We start from the raw sequence: 26,238 nt of genomic DNA on the forward strand, positions 1-26,238 counted from the left end.
GATGCATATAGCCGCGAGTTGCAAAGCGGTCAAAAGTTTTCTGTACATTTCTTATAAAATTCAGAAAATGCTATATTTACGTATATTTCTTTTACGTTTATTTTTGACCAAACTCCGCCTTTGTTTTTAAAAATTTTTTTTTGGTCGGATTTTGATTAGTCTTCAGATTGGTTCATTCTCCGTCTATCTTTTCACTTTTAAGCTTAACTTCTTGCTTCTCGCATTCAAACATTTCCCATGGAGACTCACAGGGGTTCCCGTCAATTCTGACGGTTGTTGAAAATATGAATTTAAATTTCCAAAAAACTTTCTAGAAAAACTTGTTATTCATTGTCAATACTTATACTTATTGCTCCTTAACACTTCGATTCGATTTCATTTTCAATCTAAATTTTTTATCGCCCCTTAGTAAAGTTCGTATGCATAATTTAAAATGAAAAAAAAATTGATTTTCGCTGCGTCTGCAGTGGCTATTGGCCATGATAATAACAATGTTTTCTTGCTGCAAGACACAGCCTGCATTTCCTGGTAAATGAGATGGCCTCTGCGCCTGTGAGGAAAACTCTTCAGACTTGAAACTCTGTCACTGAGCAAGCATTTTTTTCTTGTTATGCTTGAGCCAGCGCGTCAACAAATTATAATTGTATATAGCATAAGGTCTGCTAGCTGGGGTTGGGGTATGGTGGTGTCAGAGTTTGCGTGCGCTGTTCAAGAGTCGTAAAAAGTGCTTGGACAGGAAATTCTCGTTCCAAGGCCTTCTGCTCTGGAGCACAGAGCGTTGTCGTCCGCGGCGTCAGCGTCGAGTGCTGGACAAGCTGACGTTTGGGGGCAAAGGCTGTTGCTTACAGAAAAGTATGTTAATAAAAATTTTAATTTATCGCCAAGCATAAAAAGTGGTAAAGTGCCGGGCCGTCCAGTTCCCGCTCTCCACCTGTCTCTGTCGACTGCGCCGTTAAGTATGCAACGTTATTTTCGTTTTCATTTTCATATTTTCACATTTTCTGTGTGCTTTAACACGCACAAAACGCATTCGTTGCCGCGACAACTCAATGCCCCCTCCCCCAGCTTCGCACTTGTGTCCTCCGCCCCATCCTTAGCCGCAGCAGCTCCAGTTCCAGCAGCTGGCGTCCGTAAGCTGGCCTTTGTTCCATCTCCTCCCTTGCCTCGGCCCTCAGTTCATTGCGCGTGTTCATCAATAACAGTTTCAAGTGGTTTTTGGCCAAGCCAAAAAGAAATGCACGCGATGTGCAGCAGCGGTAGCAGCAGCCGCGTTGCAAGCAAAATTCAACCATGCCCCATAGGAGCCGCCCCACCGCCCCGCGGCTGCGGTCCTCAGAATAGCTCGCGACGCGTCGGCGCCCACTTCAAAGTTCGATTTTCTGTATTGAAAATTGGCGTGTATTAGTTTCAACCAAGCCGCCTTGAAAAAAAAAATATGTGGCATGGCCCGATAGAGAGGCAAGCAGGCAGTGAAAGAGGGGGAGAGAGTGACAGTGGAAGAAAGGGTGTGCGTGTGTGTATGCATACCTTTCGGCGTTCCTTCAATTAGGGTCAAGGCCCTAAATTGAAAAACCTTTAAGTCGGTTTACTTTAAATTCAAAGCTGTCAAATCAAAATTTTCAAAGGTTAAAACTATTATTTTTATTATATTAGAGTCCAACTCTTGCGGCTTCAACCTTCCTCTGTGGTACATACGCTCTGTCTGGTCAGCCCTATTTTATACATATACATATTTAATAGTAAACCTTATGTTTACAAAATATCAATCTTTCTCTTGGATCTGCGGTCCCATGCCCTTAAACATTGGCTTGAACATTTAAAACCAGTGGAACTTGAACCGATTTTCTGAGCTGCCTTAATAGTTCGATTACTTAGACAAGTTTCCTATGTATTTAGTAGACAAAGATTTTAAATATCCAAGCAAAATTGTGCACGGCAGAAAATGAAAATGTTTGGCAAATTAAATATTGGTAATTTGTTCTAAACTCATTTTCTAAATGAGAATTAATTTACTGTGACTTTTTCCGATCCTTATTTAACTTTCGGGAAATATAAGAATTTAAAATAAACTGTATCTGCTTTAGAAAGAGCATATATTATTTCGATTCTTGGTATCTAATTATCTATGAGCTTGACAGATCAATATACTACATAAGTAGAGAGGTAGAGAAGTCTATATATATATATATATATACATATATATATATATATATATATATATATATATATATTGTATTGAATCAAAAATAGCATATATTTCTATTACAACACAGTTGACTTAGGTGATATATCCCCAAGCCTGGTTGGGTCCTCAGGCTTTATCATGGACAAACGACAAAGGCGACTTCTTTGAATAAGGCTGTATCGTCAAGTAGGTAGTAGGGGTCTCTGGGGCGTCTCCTATGCCTTGTTTGGAGGCTCCTGAGGCTCCTGACTACACACCTCCCAGCGAGGTCTTATGCTAAGGGAGAGGTCTAAGTAACTTTATTAATAGGGAAGATCCTGGTTCAAATCCTAGATGCTAGTGTATGTCAATGTGAAGTTGCAATGTTTCTTTTAAAGTTCATAGTGGCTAAATATAACTAAAGAAAATTAACTGAAAAGCCTAACAATATATATATATATAATGTATGCGCTTATAGTATTCATTTCATTTCTTATTTGTCTCTGATAACCTTTTTTTCATATGGGATTTATGGTTGCAGACAAAACGAATGCTGAACTGTGAATAGAAATCAATCCAACAGAGAAAAGTCCAAATTGTAAATTTAATACAATTGAGTTTATTTGGGCTAGTAATATTTTATTACAACCATGCATCATTTATTCAATTTTGTTGATTAACTGATGCTTTTATTTATGTGCACGGTGAGCTCGAAAGTATGCTACAAAATGCACTGCATGTAATTGTTTGATGTGTGCTTCACATAAATCCTGCTATTCAATAAATTTTTGGTATAGTTCACTTCGCATTTCATTGCGCCAGTTGCATTATAAATAACAAAAGCCCGTGCCGTGCACACATAAGTATCTGGCAACACATTTGTGGGCGAACGACAACCGTGTACCACACATAGACACACGCACACGCACGCACACACAGTCGACTCCGCAGGCCACTAAGCGGAAGTGCATTCACAAAATTTGCGCTCTACTTCCGGTTTCCGTGTGGTGTCTCTTTCTGCGGTGTCGGTAACTGTGTGTATGTGTGTGTGTGTGTGTGTGTGTGTGTGACTGTGTTTGCTTGCTGTGCAACGGCGTGGAAGTTTGATAAATTTAATTTTACAAGCAAGTCCTTTGGCAAATTTTATTTTTGCTGAAAATTCTATAGTTTACGCTAAGAAGTTTTTTCGAAGTATAACACACTGCTGTAATGCAATTTTATTTAATGGTCCGATATGAACATATTTGACAAGTGCAAAGTGCAAATTCCTAGAGAAGTGAGAGTTTTTAGCAAATAATATTTTAATATTTCCTAGTTGCGAAAAAAAAGAAAGTACATAGCATTCTGGCATATGTATTCAATACAATTTATTATCAATTATACTGCGCCTGTTTCTTTAAAAGAAATACTAGACATGTCTATTTTTCTTTATTTTTATTAAATTTACAAATTTATTAAGATATCAAGGAACACTGATATTTTATTTAATGCTAAATTTGTCGACCTTTGCATTTGTATACCCTTGCAGAGGGTATTAAATTTTTTCTCGAAATGTGTAAAGCACAGAAGGAGTCATCTCCGACCCCATTAAGTAAATATATTATTGATCAGCATCAACAGCCTAGTCGATTTAGCCATGTTCATCGCTCCGTCTGTCTGTTTCTATGCCCTCCTCCCTCTTTCTGTTACACTCAGTAGATATGTTGGAACCGGATCGAACCAGTTATCATATAGCTGCCATAGGAACGATCGGTCGAAAAGAAGGTTCCTGTATGAATAAATGTTTTGTTTATTTAGATATCTTGACCAAAATCGACATTTATTAGTTCTACTATGTTCCTCCGAAATCTTAACAACATCGGAACAGTATATCATGAACAAATTAAGTCAAAAATTAATTCGTAGTATGGAAAACTTTTTTTTTCTAGACTACTGACCAAATTCGGCGTGCCGAAGAAATCCCTTCTTTCGAGTTTTGAATATTTAGTTAGAACCTATATTATATGTATCATAATTTGAATTAGAAAAAGATTAAATAAGATAAGTGTTTATTATTTCTTAGTTTTCATCAGTTATAATTAGATACGAACCCTTGAGCAAGAGAGATCTTAAATTTGTTAAATCAAATATCTTTGACAATAATACAAAGGTTTTTGATAACTAGCTAGATAGACTCACTACATCACTGGGCCCTTTTTAATATATTTGCTAAACCATTTAAAATTTATCAAAAGCCATTCATTTAAGTCCTTTCAAAGAGTAATTTATTTTTTGAAACTAAATAAATACCCCAGGAATAACATGGGAAAGCGCAAATTATGTATGAGTCCGCAAAAAAAAAAAAACGGGAGAGCTGCTTCGTCTAATTAAAACTATAAATTATGTTCGCTTAAATCCATTTGGGTTTTTTATTTCACTTTTTTCGCCTGCACTTTTAATTGCTATTTGTGCAACATATTAAAAGGGCAACAATAGTTGTCTCATCACAACAAAAACAAGAACAGCAACAACAATGACAACAATTATCGCTGCTGCCGCTGCTGAAGTTGCGAAAGGCAGGGCGATGCATAATTTAACACCTGCACGCCCAAAACTAGGCCAAAATATAATCAGTGGGCGTGGCAGCAAGGCAAGCATAAAAAGACATCTGCGAATGCAGAAAAAACTGAACCATAAAAGTTTTTCCTACCAGCAAAATTATAAGAGCGCGTATGTGGCACATCCACAAAGCTTCCATGGGCAGGTGGCATAGTATTGGAGGCGTGGCAGCAACCAGCTACCGGCTACAGATAATTTCTTTGCCTTTTACATTGCAACGAGCATTTTCCCAATGTATTTTTCGCAAAGTTTCCGGTACGTTCGGCAGCAAATTTATTGAACCATGAAATGTTTGTGTACGTGTCTGGGCCGAGCCCGTAAAACGGATGCCAAAGCGGGACGGCGGGACGGTGAGACGGCGGAAACGGGATGAGGGGGCAAGCGAGCAGCAACGGATGCTACAGGAGACAGGAGGCTGCAATGTGAGGCAAGTGCAAAGCAGGAGGCGGCACGACAAATGCTTGTTTGTTGTAGCTTCAATTGATACCCTCGAAATCGGGTAAAGGTTGGCAGATTCTGCCATTTTGCTTTGAGGCAAACTTATTGAAGTTAGGCTTTTTTTAAGTCAGAGTCGTACTTAAAAGATTTTTTAACCCATTAGAAATCGAACTTAAGTCCTTACTAAAAATTGTGAGTTCTTCAAAAGCGAAGGCGTAATTCCATTGATAAAACAATTATTATGTTCCTTTCTTAAGGGTGTGTAGAGACTTGATTTCAAGCATTGCTTGGAATCTGTTCACACGATTTTGGTTCCTTAATTAGCATTCTTTGAAGTTTATTAAGCTCATTTCGAACGTGAGTAAAATCTTATAAGAAGGGAATAGATGTCAGTCGTGTCTGTGTTACCATAAAATCTGATTCCCTGCAAAGCTCTATCTTTTAATATATATAGTAAAATATACAAATATATTTAGCTTTTATGGAATGATCTGGTGCTGGAACGTAATTTATGAGTATATCTAGCATCTGCTATTTAGAAGCTGTTGAAAAATTTATTTTCCTCCTTGCTCGCATTATTTACCTTTTATTAATTTCAAGATTATCATAAGGAATTTGAACAAGATTTTCAGTTTAGTATTAGCGTGTACACGATTTAAAAATGAAATGAATTTAGTTACCCGGCTTAAGTAAGTAAAGAAAAGATACATTATCCCAAAACTTTTAGTTGCCCTGCTTAAGTAAGTGAAAAAAGATACATTATCGCAAGCCTTAAAACTGCACATTGGCGATCTGATTCCACTTAGCTTCGTCTTTAGCTTTTAACCCTTGACATAATCTAGGGCATTCTCAAGTCGTTGGCTTGCGACTGGAGATTATTTTTCCACTGTTTAGCTGTTGGCTTTTACTTGGCCAACATTGCTTGAAGCACCCCACCGCCCGCATTGTGGTCTTTCGATTTTTTTTCTTGTGGAAACTTTGCATCACTTTGGGTCATCGCCTGCTGCCTGCTTGGAAATTCGCTTGTTTTTGCTTTGGGAAATATTTAGTTGAAGTTTTTATTTAACGCATCAATGGCCACTTGGCTATTGGATCGTCCTGGTCGATTGCAGTGCCAAAGGGTTTGCCTCAACTTTGTTTGTTATTGTTATTGTCGACACTTTTGTTGTTATAGTTGCTGCTGTTGTTGTTGTTCTTGTTGTTATTGTCGCTGTTGCTGGCGTTGCCACATGGCTCATAATTTTTCATTGGTATTTCAGTTTGCTTTTACAGCGTTTTTGCGCCATGAAAAATTGATGCCGGTTTCGATTTGATTGGATTTTGAAATGCTATCGAAGTAAATTAAATTTCATTGCATGAGAGATAGTGAGAACGCACAAGTTGGGGTGCTGAAATATATATTTATGTATATATAAGTTCAGGTGGCGCTTTAAAAGTTGCCAGCTAAATCGAAAGTTTCGTAATTGCTCTTAAATTTACTTGTTACTTGCGGTTTTATGTTCTGCCTTTGAGGTAATTAATCTTGTGGCTTCACTTGCCAATTGACGTGGACCGCGGGGTCGGAGAAGAGTATGCTTTTGTTCTTTTCATGAATCGGGTAATAAATTGAGCTGCAAATGGGTGCAATAATTTCGTTGGGTAATGGATGATTTGTTTTGATGGGCGTAAACTTAGCGTAATGTATGGGGCATGCTTAAAACAATATGAATTTGATATATAGCGTGTCAAAGGGAATGAGCTGAAGAATATTTATACAATTTGCTGAAGAACAACGTTGCCAGAAAGTTATTCTTATGCAGTAAATAACCGAAGAACTTTTTAGTAATTCTTCCCTAAAGATAAAGGGTTATTTATGCTTTTATATTTTTTCTCATGTTGTCATTGCTTTTATATTATTTTTTAAACTCGCTAGTGTCATCGGGAATTACGAGTTATTAAAAAGAACTTTGGACATGAACAAAAAAATAGACTAAATAAAATATAATACACTTTTATTTACAATAAAAAAAAAAATGATTTTAAATTAAAGAAAACTAATTTAATTGTTAAGGACAGCTAACTCTTTTGATGAACGGACCTACGGAAATAAAGTTTCCAGAGCACTTTGTTGGGCTCAAAAAGATTTGTTGGCTTCTGCACGAAAACTGTTGTTAACAAGCGTTGCATAAAAAATCCATTCTCATAACGAACAGAGCACCCGACTTTCGCCACTTGACCAAAAAGCAATTATCGTGGCAACCTTTTTGCAGTGGCTACCACGCACAACAACAAACAATTGCACAAACTGTAGAGAGTTTCAGATATGGCCTAAAAGAACCATGAATCAAGTGAAAAGCGGGCGTCGCTATTGACCTGCACCCGGGCCCCAGCTAATTCAATTAAACAGTTTTTGCGAGTTTTTCGAGCTTTTGGCGAGTTTTGTGCCCACCGTCGCATTCACGAAATGAATTTCGGGGGCCTTGGAACTTGTTCACCTATTGATCGCTTATTCAATTATTTACGCCGTCATTCATAGACAGAGAGGGAGGAGTGAGAAAGGGCGAAAGCGACCCAAACCGACACCAATTTGCCGCTGCCCCTTAACCAAACGTCAGACAAAAGGCGACAGCTGCCCCCAGCGTCTCCTCCCGCACCCCATTTTGACTTGCCTTGCCTCGTGCTGGAATGATGCAACTCGGCATTTCTATGGATGCTTTTCTGCAACGGCAACGTTTCCGCTCGCATTGCATTCCTTGGCAGCATGTATATCAATGTCGGGCGCGGCCTCCCACACCTCGCCCCCTCACCCCATCACCCCTGCCCAGACACACCCCTCCGATAGTGCGTTGCGCTTTTCGTGCCTCAATTATGTGTTTGCTCGCAAGCGAAGCACAAAATCGCAGCCTGGTCAAGGACCAAACAAAAAAATTGCCGTAAACTAAATTCAATTAGAGTCATTTTTTTTGTCTGGCTCAGCTCTTGGCTCTTCCCTAGCTGTCACAATGGATTTGCATAGATCAAGGGCAAAGTGTGCGAGCGGATTTCCCCAGCCATTTGGCTGCAGAGACTGCAAAATGCGGCTTCGAAGCGAATGAAGTATGGTCGTGGATTGGCAAATAGTTCGAACATTTGTAACATGTGTAAAAGCCACGGAAAGGCAACAAAAAATATTTGATTTGATTAAACGTCGCTGCGTTTGCAACAAGTGCACTAAATGGATGCGGGCGTGCGGGCGGAGGGCGCTAAGTGATTGGGCGTGGCAGGCAGCAGCTGTGGCAGCTGTTTATCCCACACGGACACCGATTCACATCCTGATTCCGATTCAGATTGATTGTGCGTGGAGGGCAGCTGCAAATTGCGATAAGTGAGGCGAGTATTTGCAGTGGTCAATCCTAATGGTCTCCTACGAATTCGTTGATTGTGCGGCAAGTGTTTAGGGGGTGGGGAGGGGAGGGTCAAAGCACTGCGTCTCCCACTAATGCGTTTGCGGCGTGCTTTTATATAATGGTATTTGGAATTTATTTGAAATATTAAATAAAATATTGTTAAATATCTTGCTCAGATCATAACAAATTGCATAACCATTGCAATGTTAGGTTTTTCGATGGCGTCGAAGATTTAGTACCTTTATAATAGATTTGAAATAGAATGACGGTCCATGGAAAGTTTCAACACGATAGCCTTAAAACTGAGAGACTAGTTCGTATAAAAACAGACAGACGCGTGATCTCGGTTATATATACTATATACGGGGTCAGAGATGTCGTCTTCTAAGCATTACACATTTCATGACAAAATTATAATACCCTTTAAAGGGTATACTAAATAACCAACAGTTATCTCGAGCAGATCAGGTTAATAGCAGTATTAATGGGAAACTTAAATATATCAATATAACAAAATTAAGTAAGTTTCAAAAGCACATGATATATATTTAAAAGTTCTTGGCATATCTTTATTAAAGCCAAAGCGTTGTTAAATTTAATATTTATTATATTTTAATATGTTGCTGAAATAGTTAGTACAAATTATTGTAAAAATTGAATTGTGTCGAAGTTTTTAGGCTATGCTTGCCTATTATTTTATACCAAAAATTAAAATCTACAACAATCATTTTTTATTTAACACCGAAAAGCAATAAGAATGAATTTAATCTTTTTTTAATTCGTAAGACAAGTCCAAGACAAAGGTATTCAATTACCAAACATAAACTTTTATTGTTTTATAGCCAAAACAAATAAATTTAAAATTGTTTTTGGCACGAAAATGTCACCTGTTTCTGGTAATAAAATATTCGCTAGTGCACATAGAAAACTAAATATGTATTCATTTTGCATTTCCTCGAAATACAATACCTTGTTCACACAAACTCCAAGCGAAATCTGATGCATTTACGTTGCCTCTTATTTCGGAGAGCAAACTTTTAGGCTGTGTGTAGGTAACATTTTAATAAAATATATTAGCATTTGTTCAAGGGGCCAACCAAGTTGGTCCTTGCGCCATGTGCTACAGATTAAGGCGACTAAGCTTTTAAGTATACCCATAAGGACAGTCTCACATAAATACTCGTACCCAGTGACACTCAATTAAAAACGTACGAAAAACTATATCTCAACTGTAATCAAAAGTCTGACCTAAGAGAGTGCTTGTGTGTGTGTGTATGTGTGTGTGTGTGTGCTAGCGAGTGTATGTTGTGCTCTGATATGGCGAATTTATGGCTCTTGATTAAAGTAAATTGTATCGGATTTAAAACTAAGCACTCGACAGCAGCCACTAACTAAATGGCTGTCTGCGAGCTCAGTGCACGTATTTGTGTGAGTCTCTGTTTGTGTGTGTGTGTGTGTGTGTGTGTGTGTGTGTGAGGCTCTGTATGGTTGTGGCTGTATGGCTGTGTGCTGGCAAGAACAACATGAGTAAATCCGTAAAGCAAGCACCAGCAGCAACAGCAGTCATGCAGCTGTTAAACTTTGCTGCATACTTTGCGGCGCTCTTAAATATGCAGACACGCACACTCAACACAGCCACACACAAGCACAGACACACATACACGCACACTCACAGCTGCTGACTTCAATGTAATTCATTTTTGACATACGCACACACACGCACACATACCCATAGAGATGCAACGCGGCCCGAATAAGGCGACAGCTGGCATCTCTGAGCCACAGCGTTTTCTACATATTTACAACTTAATACCTTGCCTAATGTATGCGTGAGTGTGTGTGCGTGTCTGTGTGTCTGCTGGGGCTTAACTTTGCATGCTACAAATAATTAAAGCAGAAAAGAAGGCGCCACAAACTGAATGCTACAGATAGAAAAGGAGAGCTAGAGCAGAAGAAAGGGACAGAGTAAGAGAGAGAGGGAGAGGCAGAGAGAAACAGCTAGCTGAGCAGCTGGATGTGTCATCGTCATCTTCGCATAAAAGTCGCCCACTGCCTTTGATGCACTCCGCAAGGAGCACATAGCCAGAGCCATAGCCACAGCCAGAGAAGCATCTACCACATCTTTTACAAAGTGTCCCCACGTTCTGTATGTGTGTGTGTGTTCTCTAAATTGAATATTTTAATGCAAATTTAATGGCTGGGTTTTTGTGTCAGTGCTTACATTTAATTTTGTTCTCAAGTTTTTGAGGTGCCTTCCCCTGTGACACTTGTCGGCGCTCTGCTGTTTAGTTGTACATCTCTGTGTTCTTAGTTTAGTCGCTTAGAATTGAAGTACATGTCATTTGCAGGATAAAAGCGAGCGAACTTTATGACACATTTTCAGGGCGAGCTCCTTATCTTTTATTTTTAAAGGTTTTTCTTCACTCGAGTCGTTGGTTTCACCCTTTTTATTTATTTTTAAGAAATTTCTGTTTAATTTTAAGTAGGTTTTATGTAATTTGTAGGTCATATTCTTAATTTTGTTTTTATATCAATTAATTTAAATAGTTCCTGTGACTATATCTCGTTTCTGCTTCTCGCTACACTTGCCTGTCGTTACTTTTTCCAGTTATTGGCATGTCCCTCTTGCTACTTCGTCTGACTTTTCGCCACTTTCTTTCTGCAGCCTCTCGCTGCTGCTTTTGGTTACCTTCTTTTGCTACCGATTCTCATTATTATTTTCAGCTTCTCGTTACATTTACATTTGCTGCCTTCCGCTGTTGTTTCTCATTTCAGTCTCTAGTTTCTATCATTCATTGCCGTCTCTCGTCCTTGTTACTCATAACTGATATTCTTCCTTGTTCGCTCGTGAACTTTTCCCGTTTTTATCTCTCGCCATTGTCTCTCGTCAGTGTCCCTAGTTGTTTGCTCTCGTTGCTTAATCTGCGTGCTGTCTGCCTTGAATGTTTCGCATTTTTATCCCATGTTCACCTCTACCTATTTTTTTCTTTCGCTAAGCTTATTTATGCACTTCTTTCACTTTAAAAACTTTGCTAAATTTATTCAAGTAGAGTTATTTTGTATACTCCGTAAAATATTTTCTTTACCCATATCTATGTATATAATTGTTCGCTCTTCTTTTGTTTGCAATATCTGTCTTTAACGATTTAATGCAACTGTCAGTCGTATTTTTTTATTGTGCTTATTCTATTCGTTGAAACTTGAACACATAAATTGATGTGCTCTTTTTATATCTCTGTTCCGGTTTCTAGTACACCAAGGCTGGTCTTGTTCTCCTCTAGCTCCTGTTGCCCACACTGCCAGCAATCTATCTGCCAACGTGGTATGGTCCCCGTTTCTCTCAATATCCCATCACCTGCAGCATGCGACACTCATGCTACGATTATGCAATATCCCGATAGTCTCCGGGCGAGTAAAACAAATAGAACCCAGCGTACCGCGTGTACAGACAGAGAGAAGGAGAGAGAAAAGAAAGAGAGAAGCTACTAAAGTGTCACATGAAACGCGCTTAATTGCATTTTTTGTAGCCCCACTTTTTGCTGGTCCTGCCATCAACTGTTTGCCATTGTCGGCAAACAGACGACAAACAGATAAACAAAATACGGCGCAATAAAACGGTTGCAAAATGGTTCCATCTTCCATCTTTCATCTCCGGTTGATTGGGACTCCTCCTACATGCGGCCACTGGTTAGGTCAGGTCGTACATTTAATAGCCACTGGGCTCGCCATGGATCGTTTGATTTATGCGATTCGCTAGACAAACTTGGCAAACTTCTTTAAATGCCATAACTTACACAAAGTTTTGCGCTCACTGTGCACCTCATTCCCATAACAAGTCAATTTACTTGCTCGAATAATGAAATACTCTGGCAAAGTGCACAAGCTTGTTTATGCAATTTAATAGGTCCTTAATATTTAGTAAAATATATATATATATTTGGTAAAATATATTTATATGTATTTTGATGACTTATGACAACACCAAACAGCTGTGCTCTATTGACTCTTTAAACTAGTCTACCAGTACTTTCTAGCTCCATTGTAATTTATATAGACGAATCATAATATTTGTCCTCTTACTTTGCATTGTATTATTGATTTTCAAACAATTAAACAGTTGTGTTGCAATTCTCCTTAGAGTCCAACTCCTTACTCCTTAACAATCATTAATATAAATTTTTTATCAATTCATGTCCTTCATGTTTAATTGCAAACAATGCATTCACAGTGTGAAGCTTGTTAGCTAAAGCCTTTAGGCTATTTTCTGCATAAAATATTAATTAAATGATTGCATAGGCCCCAAGTGCTTATGCTGTGTAGGGTATTAAAAATTAATTCGATATTAGGCAACACATGGCCAAGGTATAAATCACGTATACGCCGCTTGGTGCGTGCCACAGGAACTTCGGTGGTCTTTCTGGGCGTTGCATAAGCGACTTTGTTTGCATTGCTTGCGGGCCATAATTTAACACATTTTACGGCTGACGGGGCACGCTAATAAGTCCGGTTAACCGACCACGGATCCGGCAACTAATGTACCAAGTCGGCCACACACGCTAATGGCAATCGCGAACGTATTTTGTGCTTAAATTATTTAGCTCTGCAAATTGATGCTGCGAGTGTCGCCTGGAGCACTTGACTGCTGCACATTGTGCAGCTGCATTTTGTGGTTCGCTGGCTTTTGTTGGTTTCCAAAGTTTTCGAGTTGAAAGTTTTCTACAAATTGTCGTCGTCGAGGCGTGCAACTCAGCTCTGAAGTGCCGCCAAAGGTAGCAAAGGAGTATTCGGAATGAAATTTTGTTAATGACTCCATAAACATTTGTTGCACAATGTGGAATTGTTTTCGAAACTAGTACGTGACGATTCGAACGAAAATATTTGCTTCAAGCTAAATTGCAATTCAAGATGTTTTCAACTTTTTTTTTGCGTTTACAAAGCGTATCTGAAGTTATTAACTCGAATTATCTAATCTCTTTGAGATTGTTTTTACCAATCTTTGTACCTATTTCTTTTTGGGATATGAATAATAAACCAATTGTTCCACCTTGACTCGTGCTTCTCCTATTTTGAATATTTTATTATTTATTTAAAAATAATATTCAGTTGATTTTAAAAAAATTTTGCAGCCTAGCGCTTATTTTTATACCCTGAACCCATTAAAAATGGGTACAAGGGTATATTGTATTTGTGCAAAATCCAAATGTATGCAACAGGCAGAAGCTTTTTCTTGATCAGCATCAATAGCCGAGTCGATCTAGCCATATCCGTCTGTCTGTCCGTCCGTCCGTCCGTATGCATGAACGCAAGGATCTCAGAACCTATAAGAGCTAGAAACTTGAAATTTTAGATGTAGATGCTCCTAGCTCCCGCGCAGATCGAGTTTGTTTCCGATAATCGATAACTTACTCCGTTTCCAAGCAATCGATAAAAATCTATATCGATTCCCGTTTTTTGGGCAATTTTGGTAAATAATAAGAGCTAGAGTCACCAAACTTGACATATAGCTTCTAAAATAGAATATATATATGCATTTGATGTTGGAAGAAGAGGGTTTAGGGTATCCCTTAGTGGGGAGCTCCCGACTAGAACCTCTTACTTGTTTGTGTTAATTTATTATCTGCTTAATTAGTCCAATCCAAGTCAAAATAAAACGCACTTTACCTATGGGGAGGACCTATAAAATATCTTGTATTAACGACGTTGCAGTCGAATTCTGCCGACTTCGCAGTGTGATAACAGCATAAATGACTAAAAAATACTTTTTGCTTATTGTGTAGTCCCTTCTTAAATTGCAATCATAAAGAACGTTAAAAGTGTCTAACTTTAGAGGAAGACTTACTTAATCTATCTGCAAACTTTTGGAACTCTACAACTGCAGGATATATATATATATATATACTCTTTTCCGCCTTCTGAAGCGAGTTAAATAAGCATTTAATCGCCTTTTTCTTGCTGTGATCGACAAATCTTCTTTTGATTTTTGCCTCTCAATCGGTGCCTGACTTTGTTTTGGTCTTAACTTGTCGCTAGGCATTAGCTTTGGTTCTTAATTCGCTTTTCTCTTTTCTTTTCGCCAAATGCGCATCAACTGAAAAAATCGCAAAAGCTTTAAGTTCCGTTCTTAGTGTTGCTTTTTCTTTTTTCTAGCATAGCTTTTCATTGATTATTCAGTTTTTACTATTTATTTTGCTCCTTTTTAGCTATTTTTCTCAATGCATCTTGATTGATTTCGCTACGCACTTTAAACCTATTTTTATTGAGTTTTTTGTAGCTCTGCTTCTCGCTTTACTTCTCACTTCACTATGTAATTCTTTGCCAGAGGCACATTTTAAGTTGAATAGCCATAAGCTGGCAATTTCCATACAATACCTGGCATTTATGAAATTGACAGGCAGCTTGCGGCTAACTTTGAGAGCCTTATCAAAGTCTTTACACAAAATAAAATGAAAGAATATTATCGCATTTATACTTAAGCTAACAAGCCAAAATTGTGGCTCAAAGCCATTTTATTTTTCTTCTATATGCTTCAGAAGCTGCCCCAGTTGGACACATTTTGGCTAATGCCAATTATATTAACAATTTTAGACGACGCCTTTGGGGTGCACAGAAAGATGAGAAAATAAAATGAAACCACAAAATGATGCTGAAAATTGTGTCCAGGCACAAAGCAATTTTCAAGTGCTGGGAAAGTGTTTGATATACACTCGGTACTTGATAACAAATAAAATATATACATTTTTTCTAAGCCGGACTCGTCTGCACACTAGAGTGCATAAATACCATATATATATATAACAAATATATGCTTATTTTCTATGGCTGACTAACTGCCTGACAGCAGCCGGCTGTCGGTTGACAATTTGTTTTTGTTGTCGGACTGGCGAGAACAATAACAGCAACAACAGCTACAGGACCCCAACAACAATCAAAAAAGAAAATCACTTGACTTTTCCCAGTTGTCCTTGTCGCTTGCAGAGCACGAGAAGCCACGAGCCTGGGAAAAGGGATGCGTTTTAGAGGGGGGGAACTTAGGATTGTGTTACAGGGGGCGGGTGTCAAAAACTTGAGCGCCTGTTGACACACACGCGAAACACTCAAGCGCTTTTAGGGAGGGCGCAAGGAAAACTGCAGACCGTGTGGTATAGGGCTTGGCCGCTTGGAGGGGGAATGAAGCCGTGGAGGGGACCACCGCTTGTAACCGCCAAAAACATTTTGCTAACGATTTATGTCCGTTGCATGTTCTCCGCCCGAAGCTGTAAGATAAATTTTTGCAACTTTTTCAGTTGCAGCCACTGTGCCACATCCTCGGCTCCTGCAGCTCCTGCGGCTCCTGCTGTGTCTGTGCTTAATGGCGCATCCTATTCTCCGGGTCACATGTCAGCTGATGGCGTCTCTAAGCAGACGCCTGCAATTGCTGCAAGCAATTAGTTTAGATTTCTCTTGCGTTCAGCCGAGGTCCAACTAGATTGCAGCCACTTCTTATACATGTCCTTAACACAAAAGTAGGCAACCGGGTGCTATAAAAATATATGGAGATGCCTGAATGGCAAAGCGGGCCCTTCTCAGGCAGCCCATATAATTTTTCATCTATAAAATTATTACGAAATGCAAAAATGCACATAATAAATTTTGTGTAATCGTAATTATTTTATTAAAATTAACTTAATATAAGTAGAGCTTGACGGATAAAATATAATTAGTATCTTGCATCTTACAAACGAAAAGTTTCCATATCGAATTTTTCTCGCATCAATTATGTAGTCAGACACTTGCTATCTATAACCAATTTTTGCATTTTCTGAACTTTTCGTTTGGCCCAATAATTCCCAAATAGTTTCTGGCAATTAGAGCTTGTTCTGTTTGCTCACTTCTTCACACATCAAAAGGACACTGCTGGACGGCATGTGGTAACAGGCAGCGAATGGGAAACCTACAGTAAAACTTTTAATTAAACCAACTTTAAGCTTTTAGTGCTGCTGGTCAGGGCTGTCAGCATATAAGCACAGCAGGCAGGACACATTTTTTACAACGGCAACAGGGGGCGTCAGCGGGGCGAGGAGTCTCGCAAAATGCTGTTGAGGCACAAGCCAACATTAAATCTGGGCTTTTACAACAAATTTCACCATTAACACTTTGGCCAGTGCTTAAAGCAGATGTAATGTGAAAAAGAGAAGAAAACAAAAAAAAAAAAAAATCATCAGCCCGCAGGCAACACAGCTGCTCAGCAGCTTGGCTTAAAGCCTAAAATCCTTGGCCAGGAGGTCCATAGCACTGTGGAGCGGCAACCGCTGTCAGCTGTCCAGCGAAGCGACCAAAAAATGATGTGCATACATTGTGAATGGAGCTGGCCATTTGGCCAAGGGAAGCAGCAGTACACGGAAAAGCTGGCCAACTAGCCGGGCTCGTCCCTTTTGTATTTTCAGTTACACCTACAAAAGCGACAGCTGTGCATCATTGTCCACGCCCCCCGCTTCAGTCTTGGTCGTTGGTGTCAGATTGGAGCCTGGTGGGCGGAGGACGGTTTGGCTCACTGGACATAGGAAGTCAACTCACAGCAATGCTGTTGATTAAGGCCGAAGTTCGGACCCCACCTTTTGGGAGCTCATTTTGAGTAGCAACCTTCTGCTTGCGGTTTACAGCTGTCTGTCCGCTGTCAGACCCGCAGAAACTGAGGGTCTCAGCCCATTCGACAACCTCAATATTGTCTACTCTCCTATGTTGCGGCTGTTTTATTTGAGTTTGGTATTAGTTCATGATGATGTGACAGTCATTCGGCTTTGACGATGTCTATAATATCAAAATTTGTGGCATTTCGTAGGGAAACTATCGCATGCGATCATTGTGACCCTAACAGCTAATATTAACAGCTCTGTTACTGGGGGTTTGTGTCCGCGCTAAGGGCAACAGCGGCTGTTAATGCTAGTCGTGCGTGTTCTGCTACTTAACAGAGTTCCGTTAACTCGGAAGTAGAAAAGAATTAAGCAAAAATAAAATTCAACAAATAACTAAGTTATTTCATTTAACAAATCATATTTTATTATTTAATTTATTTGATAAACTTTCTTTTATTATTTGAAAAACATTCAGCTTTCTTAGAGATAGTAAATAAATGATTTACACATTTTTGCCATGTTAAAATATTTGCGTAAAAGTAAATAAAAATAAAAAAGGTTGGTGAATTATTTCATATAATATTTTGTATGTTTTCAGTTACACCTAATTAATATATGCATGCATATATGTTTGTTTGTAATAATTGTAATTTTTATAACAAGAAGTATGAACATTTAAAGTAGAATAAACAGATAATTTTAATTTTTTTTCCAATGTCATATAATGTGAGCATAGAAAAAGCATACAAATATTTGCCTTCGCATTAATACATTATTGAATAATACTTCAATCCGTCCTCCGTTCAACGCAAGTCATTTTGTTCTGCAAATATTTAGCAATGTCCTTAAATATCTAAAGATTGATTAATATATTTATTTCAATTTTTTGCTTACCCATATTTCTCCCAAATTTCCTTTACACTGACGGCGTCTTATGCCATTTAATTTATCTGCAAAAACCGGCAATAAATACGCTTAGTTAAACAATTCGCTGTTAACAAAAATTAATTGTCCTACAACACGCAGCATTTTCTCACCGCCTTTATTCACTTTTCGCACTCATCCCCGAATTTCGGGACCAAAAAAATGTGACACGCTGCTTTTATTTATGACGAGGCGAGCTAACAAAATCAAAAATAGGAAAATAAAATCCGTCTTCACTAAATAAACAAAGCAAAAGTTTCATAAATTACGGCGTGAAAGCCGGTCAAGCAGGCTCGCGAGAGAGAGGGAGAGAGCAAGATGGGGTGTGAGAGTGAAATAGGGACTGTGGAGGAGAGGGACAAGCAGCGCGTGGGGCAGCTGCGTGCTTGGCTCAGCTGTTTTTTGTGAATTTCGCTTTTGGCTTGGCGTTTTTTAAGTTTTCGGGCGCGCCGCGCCCTTTTATTTTTGGCTGCATATTTTGCTCTCCGGCCAGACGGAGGTAAACAAATGTATTTTGGGCCGTTTAACAGCGACGACAAAGAACCGTTTTATAGCATACTTTCAGGCGGCGCTGTTAAAACTCACACGCTCTTCCATTCTCATTATTTTACTCTCTCTCTTGCTCTCTCTATTGATTCGTTGTGCACACTGCGCGCAGGCGTCAGCTGAGCTGTAAACGCCAGACACCGGCCATAAACATACAGGGTGTTCGGCAAACCAAAACAAACCTTCTGCAACCCCTAAACCAACCCCGCATAAACAAATACAAAGCTTGCAAACAAGCACTGGGTAAAGCTAAGCGTGCTGGGCTGAGTGAGGGGGTGGGCTGATGTAGAGTGCGAGAGAGAGAGGGAGAGGAGGAGGGAGAGAGAGAGTACTGCTTTGCAGCTTTTATAGCATCGGGTAACATTTCGCTAACTGTTGTTCTCTGTTGGCTTTGCAGGGGTGGTATGTGGATAAATTTTAGCCGCCATGGATCCCAGTGCTCTACAAAACATGGATCGGGACGCATTAAAGAAGCAAATCGAGAATATGAAATATCAGGCCTCCATGGAGCGCTGGCCGTTATCTAAAAGCATTGCTGAGTAAGTATACAAATAATAAAAATAACAAGTCATAAATGTGTACAAGTGTTTATACTAGAGTGCAAAAGTAAATTTTAATATATGTATATAAAAACAACACGCACAACAATTTTTGACTGTCTGCCAAAACGCGTGTGCTAAATGTCTGACTGTGTGTGTGTATGACTGTATCGCTCTGTGTGCGTGTGTGTGTGTGTTTGTGTGAGTTTCTCTTGCAAGTTTACCAAAAAAACCGTTTCGAACTCAGGCTTGTCTAGACGCGCGTCCCAGGCAGCAGTTTGATGCTGCCGCCCAGTTGACACAGTGCTTGCCTTAAATATTCATACACGTGCCTCACCCGCAGACCAAGACTCAGCGACAACACCTGAACTGAAGTGTCCGTCCGGCTGTGTTGTTTGCATTTGCTAAATATTTACATAAATATAAAGTTGTTGCTGTTCTTCTTGTTGTTGTTGTATTTTTGTTGTTGCCACGGTTGCTCATCTCCCCAGAATAGGCGACTTTTGCCTTTACACTGCCTTCAGTTAACTGTGTGTGTATATGAGTGTGTGTGAGTGTGTGTGTTTGAGTGTGTGCGTAGACATCGACTAGACAAAGTTCCGTGGGGCACCAACAATTTCTTTGAGCGAATACGCATGAATATTCTCGTAACACACTGTCAAAATGGGGCAATGCTAAAATCCGTCGGTAATTTGATTTCTGTTGTAAGCTCTTTATTTATTCGTTTAGGCACAAGAATAGGCTACCGTTAGGTAAAAATATATCTTAAACGTATTTTTATTTCAAATCCAAGTCGCAAGGCATTCGCAACACTTAAAGTACAGCTCAGTAACAGCTATTCAGATTTTGTTAAAAAAATATAACATTAAGCAAATAAAGATATCCAGTTAGAAGACGACCCCTTATACCCCATAAGGCATATATTCTTAATCAAGTTGATCTTAATGGAACGACGCATATCATTCTATCTGTCTTTTTGTCTGTCTATTTATCTGTTGAGAGACTGTATAATGTGTATACTATGATATAGCTAAATTAAATAACTTTCAGTTTCTTCGTTTCAAACGCTTCCAATTTACCGATTTTTCGAGTCGAGCACGTAATTATCAAAAATTAAAAGAGCTGAAAAAGTAACCTTTTAAGAGTATGTTTTTTTTTAACTCGTATATACTGTCATGAGTTGTTCCATGTAAATATGTCTCTACGCGGATTTCCGTGACTACTTTGTTTTATTTAGCTGGGAGTCACTAGGTTCTAAACTTTTGTTCCCTTCTGTTTCCGTCGCTCTCGCAGTCTGTGCCAGTCGCTAAATCTAATACGAACCGCACATTTGCTCGCTTTCCACATGCCTTCTGTTAAAAATTGTTAATTGCCATTTTCATGGCTCGTGCAGCAAATGCCGCACATAAATCACAATAAATGCGACGCTCTCTAATGACCAAGTTTTAATATTGTTGAACCAAAAATAAACAGCATTCGCGTTGTTGGCCAACTGTGACTGCGTTCTAAAATAAACAGACAGTTGGATTCCGAGTCAAGGATTTAGTTAAGCATTTAGTCAGCAGCTAATTATGAATAATTTATTAACGGTAAGCAGCGCGGATTTGGGCAACCCGATACCTCAACCCCTGGAGCTCACTTGGGGCCAAAATGTGTGCATCGCTTCCCATTAATTATTAAACCCATTCCATAAGAAGCCTCCTGTCATCCGCCCCGCACTGCTTCTCCAGTTTTTCTAGACGCCGCAGCTCCGAATCTATTTGCTTAGTCGAAACGCTGTTTGCCAATTAGCGATTCGCCCAGCTTAGAGCGGGGTGTTTATTTGGCACCTCGGTTTTTTAGACACGTTGCCGCATTTTTAGCGATTTGCCTCGTTTAGAATCTCGGTCTTAGTTTCAGCTTTGTCTTAGGTGTTAATTTCAAAAATCAAATCTATTTATCATAATCATGCTGATAAATACGCTCAATTCTGTGCTGTTACCTGTTTGTCACTGTTGCGAACTTGAAATCCATTTAAAAATACATTTATTAGACAACTTTGCCTCACTTCTATTCACTTTTTAGGCTTATTTATCTTTTTTAAGCGTGAGTGTTGAAATTTAGCCCATTTTTGGACTGAAATACATGCGCATTTACCCAAACCAAATTTAATTAACATTTTATTTGTTTCCATATTGTATTTTATTTGTTTTTGAATGACCACGGCGATTTATAGCTGCATCCGGTTTTTGTTAGAAACTTTTATATGCATTTTGTGGTATCTTCAGTAAATATGTACTTAAACTAGAAAATTCAACAAAAAATAGATTTAATATTGAATGACACAGAGGCAAATAGAACATAGTAAAGAAAATGTATATACAAAATAAATGTAACACAAGAAATATTATTTAATACTTTTTTTTGTCTATGGCAGAGTATAGTAATATTCAACGTGTAATCCATTTATTTTTCATTTCACATTGTCGAAAATTTGTAAATGTCGCAGCACGTATTTTTGTGATTTATAAAGTAAATTGCGAAGTTTTTGGCAATTTTTAACATACAAGCACGTCATTTAATACATAGCTAAAACTGTCAAGAATGTTAAAATCGAGGTGAGGAGTAAACATGGCATTGTTCCATTTCATTTATCAAAGTCCAACAAGGACATTTGTTTAATATAGAATGAGGCTAAGCACTTGCAAACTTCTATTTCTTTGACAGTAAAATTTGTTTAAATTTGTATGAAACTCAAATTGCCAAATATAAACAATTGGTTTTCATTTTGTGGAAATTAAAAACGCCTTCTCAAAATATACACAACTTAAAAGTCAAACTTTCGAGTACAAACAAAAACAATTTGTGGTAAAGACTAAAAATGTATTTGTTCTGTTTGGTAATCGATGTAAGCCAAACTCAAATACGTACTGTAAAACTTTTAACAGCATTGACAGCCAAGCATTAACAACAACAACAATAACAACAACAAAATGGCATAAAAAGCATGACAAATGCAATTTTATGGAGCAATTTGTAGACGATTCTCGCAGCACTTAGCAAAAGCATCAACTCAATTTCACGAAACATCAAACATTTGTCACTCAATCAGCAGCAAAACGAAGCAAATTAGACAAACTCGCACATATACACCCACACACACACACACACACACACACACACACACACACACACACACACACACACACACACACATGAACAGTGGTCAACTTTACAAAATCAAAGTCAATTAAATTTTGAGATGCGAAATCGAGGCGTATGATTGATGGACAAATTGCACAGACTGACCACTGTGGCCAAGTGAAATGAAGAGCAGAGGCGGGGGAAAATGTTGTGTGCGTGTGTGCGTGTGTTTGTATGTTTGTGTGCGGTAGGCATCTCGTTAAGTGCAGCAAACACCGCACATTACGGCGATTTGGTGCAACCGAGCGGCAGCCGAACACGCATCAACGAAATGGAACCCAATCTTTCGTCCACATCCGCTACCTCTCCCGCTGCCATCGTGATTGATTGACACTTTGTGTTGTGGCTGTAACCACACACACACTCACCCACACACACGCGGAGCCCAACCTGCGTGACAGCTCCTGCAAGGCACGCTTGTCTAAAGACTGGCCACACGGGGCGGTTGTCCGTAACAAAATGTTGCATACCTCTGGGCGCACATATCACAACCTCCCGGGCATGTATATTTCACCTTAATGATAAGTCCAAGTTTTGCGGCTGGCTTTGTTTTTCCTATTACGGCGCTTGCTAAACTTTGCCGGCAGCGGCAGCGTCCCTGCCTTCTCCCAAAAACTTTGCCGTGGACTCCAGGTGGCATAAAGTTTCCACGTGGAAGCCTCTCATAAAATCTCAATGCGCCCGCAAAACTGTGCGCTCGAGTCTTAACTGCTTGCTATATACTTTGCGGGGTTTAAGTTGGTGTGCGGAGAGGGGTATCTTCATGTGCATATAAATCTGTTGTGCATTTTAATTTACTATCAACAACAAGTGCAAATTTATTTTCGGCTACGTTGTATAAATAAGACAAGTCAGAAACTATAACAGGCAGCTGTTTACTTATTGCAGCTGATCGAAGAGCATATACCCTGAGGGTAGTGCTTGAGCGGGGCTATCTCCCGCTCGAGCATCAAACAATTTGGAAAAAAACAGCTAATGTATTTTTAGAATTTCAGCATTGAATCTAAATTCAGTTGAGTAAAAACGATCGTTATACTATGTTTTATACTGTGTTCAAATTGCCAGATTAGTAATTATCTGTAAATTTATAAGCAATCGTAATCTGAATATTTCTAATTATTTATAAAAGCTATTTAAGCGGTTTTTCCTATAACAGCCAATGATTCGATGCAATTTGATCGAAGTGATTTGATACGAATTTGTAAACATTTTAGGAGCTCGTAATTGTTTATATATATATATCGGCAAAAAGGGAGTGGTCATGATATCAAAAACAATCAGGAGAGTTACAAATACAAAACAAATTTTATGATCGATTCCTTCTTGTATAAAGTAAATGATATATACATAGGTCCGATGCTGATAAGATCTTGTTTGAAAGGGAAGGAAGGAATATGAACATGATACAAATTTGACGGGTGAATTTAATATATATACTTTAAGGATTCAGTGAAGTCTACCTCTATTTCATTTCCATAAAATATTATAATACACTCTCTACAAGGTTAAAAATGGCTTCTAGAATTTTTCTAATCTAGTAAACAGCATACCTTAGTAATTGTGCTTGAAAATAGTGATTCCTTGAATAGAAATGAAATAATATTATAATTTCCTAGTAAAACTATACTTAAGTTTTCCTCGACCAATTAATTAAAAATATTTATATAAAGTTAATTCTTAAAAGGGTGTTACGCCTGCTAAAATATTCAGTATAGGGTATAATATATGTGCATTTCGAGCAGAAAATTGTCTTACTTTGAAAGGGTCAGAAGTGAAGGAACAGAGGGAGGGGACCAGCCAGAACAATGAACATGGATCGCATTTTTGGCATTTCATTTTTCATGTATGCCTGGTGGATTTTCCTCTACTTTTCGTTTCGTATTCTTTTTCCTTCATATTTTTATGACATTTTATATGTTGGAGGCACAACAACAGCCACAACCAACAAACATGGCTGCAATTTATGGTTGCTGTTGTCGCCTTTGTTGCGGTTTATTGTGGTTATAAATTTGGAACTGTGAGTGCGACTCGCAGCGGATGCATTCTACTTCCAAAGGGTATGGAGGCAGGTTAGGGCCTGTGCCTCTTAAAAGCTCAATTGGCGTTGGGTTTGCTGCAGCAGCGCCTGATTTAATGCGCCTTATAAAAAATATTGCATCAAGCATAAAATAATCCATATGCTTTTCGTTTTCAACCTTTTTTATCCGATTAAATCACAGCGATTTATTTTTACTTTTATACATCATTTTAAAATGTATGTCCCATAAATATTTGAAAAGGTTGCATGCTTTGATTTGATGGGCTTAAGAATATAAAACCAGTTGATATTTGTGTGGCCATTAATAAAGTTACGTAGCTTAAGATCACAGTTTTCAATTATTAAATAATCTATTATAATTCAATTATAAAGTGGTGTGAGATTATTTGCCAACAGCTAGAACTATGCATTGCCTGAAGGTCCGTTGGCTTCGCTCTCTGCTGTGCTCAATTGGGCGTAATTTCAAATATTGTTTGTTCAATCAATATGCAATATGCCATCAAAATGTTGCCATAGTCTGCCAATAGATATTCATGAATTTATAACCTCAATGGTTATGCGTGAGAATACATTATTTTTGCCCTTTTCTATTTCACGCAATTCATATACTAACAGAGTTCAATATTTACAGAAGCTTATTACAGTAAAATGCGTATAAAAGTAATTAAAACGTAATTAACTATATTCAATGATTATTGATTTTCACTAATGGCCCCCCTTCAGACTATATTTTCGTGCAACTGTCAAAATGCTTTATGAACAAATTACTCTGCGGTCAAACGAATGCGCCATAAATTTGACAGATACTTATTTAACTGTTGGCAGCTTAATAGAACTTTAATTAAAAAGCGCAGTGCTGCAAAACGCCTTGTACTAAATCATAGAGCAAAAAATGTAAACTATTTTCCGTTCAGCAGAAAACACAATCGCCACGTGTAAACTCAATATGCTACCAAACTAATTTTAATATTTGATAACAAAAGCTGCATTAATATGCTAATTCTGTCAGATACAATTTGCTAGTGTTGACTGGTCAAAAGAGCATAATTTTTAATTTGCATTACATTACATTGCATAATTCCAATAGAAATGGGTTTTTAATGTAGTTTTAATATTAAGTTATTCACATGGAATATATTTTTTAATAAGATTATTCAATTTTAAACTGCACACAGAATATGGTTTATTAAAGTATTTCTTTACGTGCTTTTAATGTGCGCAGTAAAGGATGTCCACCTTATAAGATAAGATAATTCCACGATCAAGATAATTCCACGATCAAGTGCTTAAATTGTTCTAAATCCTTGTAAATTTAAACTTGGAATGTTTAAAGTTTTTAGGTTTTCTTTAGCTGTCTTGGCGTTTAAAACATGTGTATGAGCATTTTAAGTCAAGTAAAGTTGATACCAGAAGCTGAAATAATATGTAAAGACTGTCAGATACAATTGTTTAGTGCTCAGTATGTAAAAGAGCATTATTTTAAACCAGTTTTACAAGGCATATACTTGAAATGGAATGTAAATGGAACATAAAATAAAATATTTAGCTTTTCAACATTTTGGTTATTGTTGTATTAAATGTAGAGCAAGACAAAGAAAGCGTCTGCACTTCAAATTTCTACTCTAGATAGTTTACCTATCATAGTTCAATGTAAATCCCTGTGTGATGTAAATAGGAATTTAAACAATTATTTCAGCTTTTATTTAGCTGACTTGGCATTTCAAAACTGTGAGTCAGCATTTTTAGTCTGGGCAACTTCATGTAGTTAGCTGCATGGCCAGCTGCAAAAGTAGACCACATTTAATAAAAGCAATAACAATATGAACAGCAA

At 38.2% G+C, this 26,238-nt stretch overlaps 1 protein-coding gene across 2 annotated transcripts in view; it reads left to right on the plus strand.

Annotated features, from left to right (window-relative positions):
• The window catches only part of LOC115763065 (guanine nucleotide-binding protein subunit gamma-e), a 60,084-nt gene that overhangs the window by 3,070 nt on the left and 30,776 nt on the right, over positions 1-26,238 (plus strand). Inside the window, exon 2 of one of the 2 annotated variants that reach the window (XM_030705489.1) lies at positions 19,045-19,186. In XM_030705489.1, the coding sequence (XP_030561349.1) occupies positions 19,074-19,186 (113 nt within the window). In that variant the 5' untranslated portion in view covers positions 19,045-19,073. Of the gene's footprint in view, positions 1-19,044; positions 19,187-26,238 lie in introns of those variants that run through there. The other variant, XM_030705490.1, reaches the window with a different exon arrangement.

This window comes from Drosophila novamexicana, unplaced genomic scaffold, assembly GCF_003285875.2.
Source record: "Drosophila novamexicana strain 15010-1031.04,08,12 unplaced genomic scaffold, DnovRS2.1 tig00000689-arrow-pilon, whole genome shotgun sequence".
NCBI lineage: Eukaryota > Metazoa > Arthropoda > Insecta > Diptera > Drosophilidae > Drosophila > Drosophila novamexicana.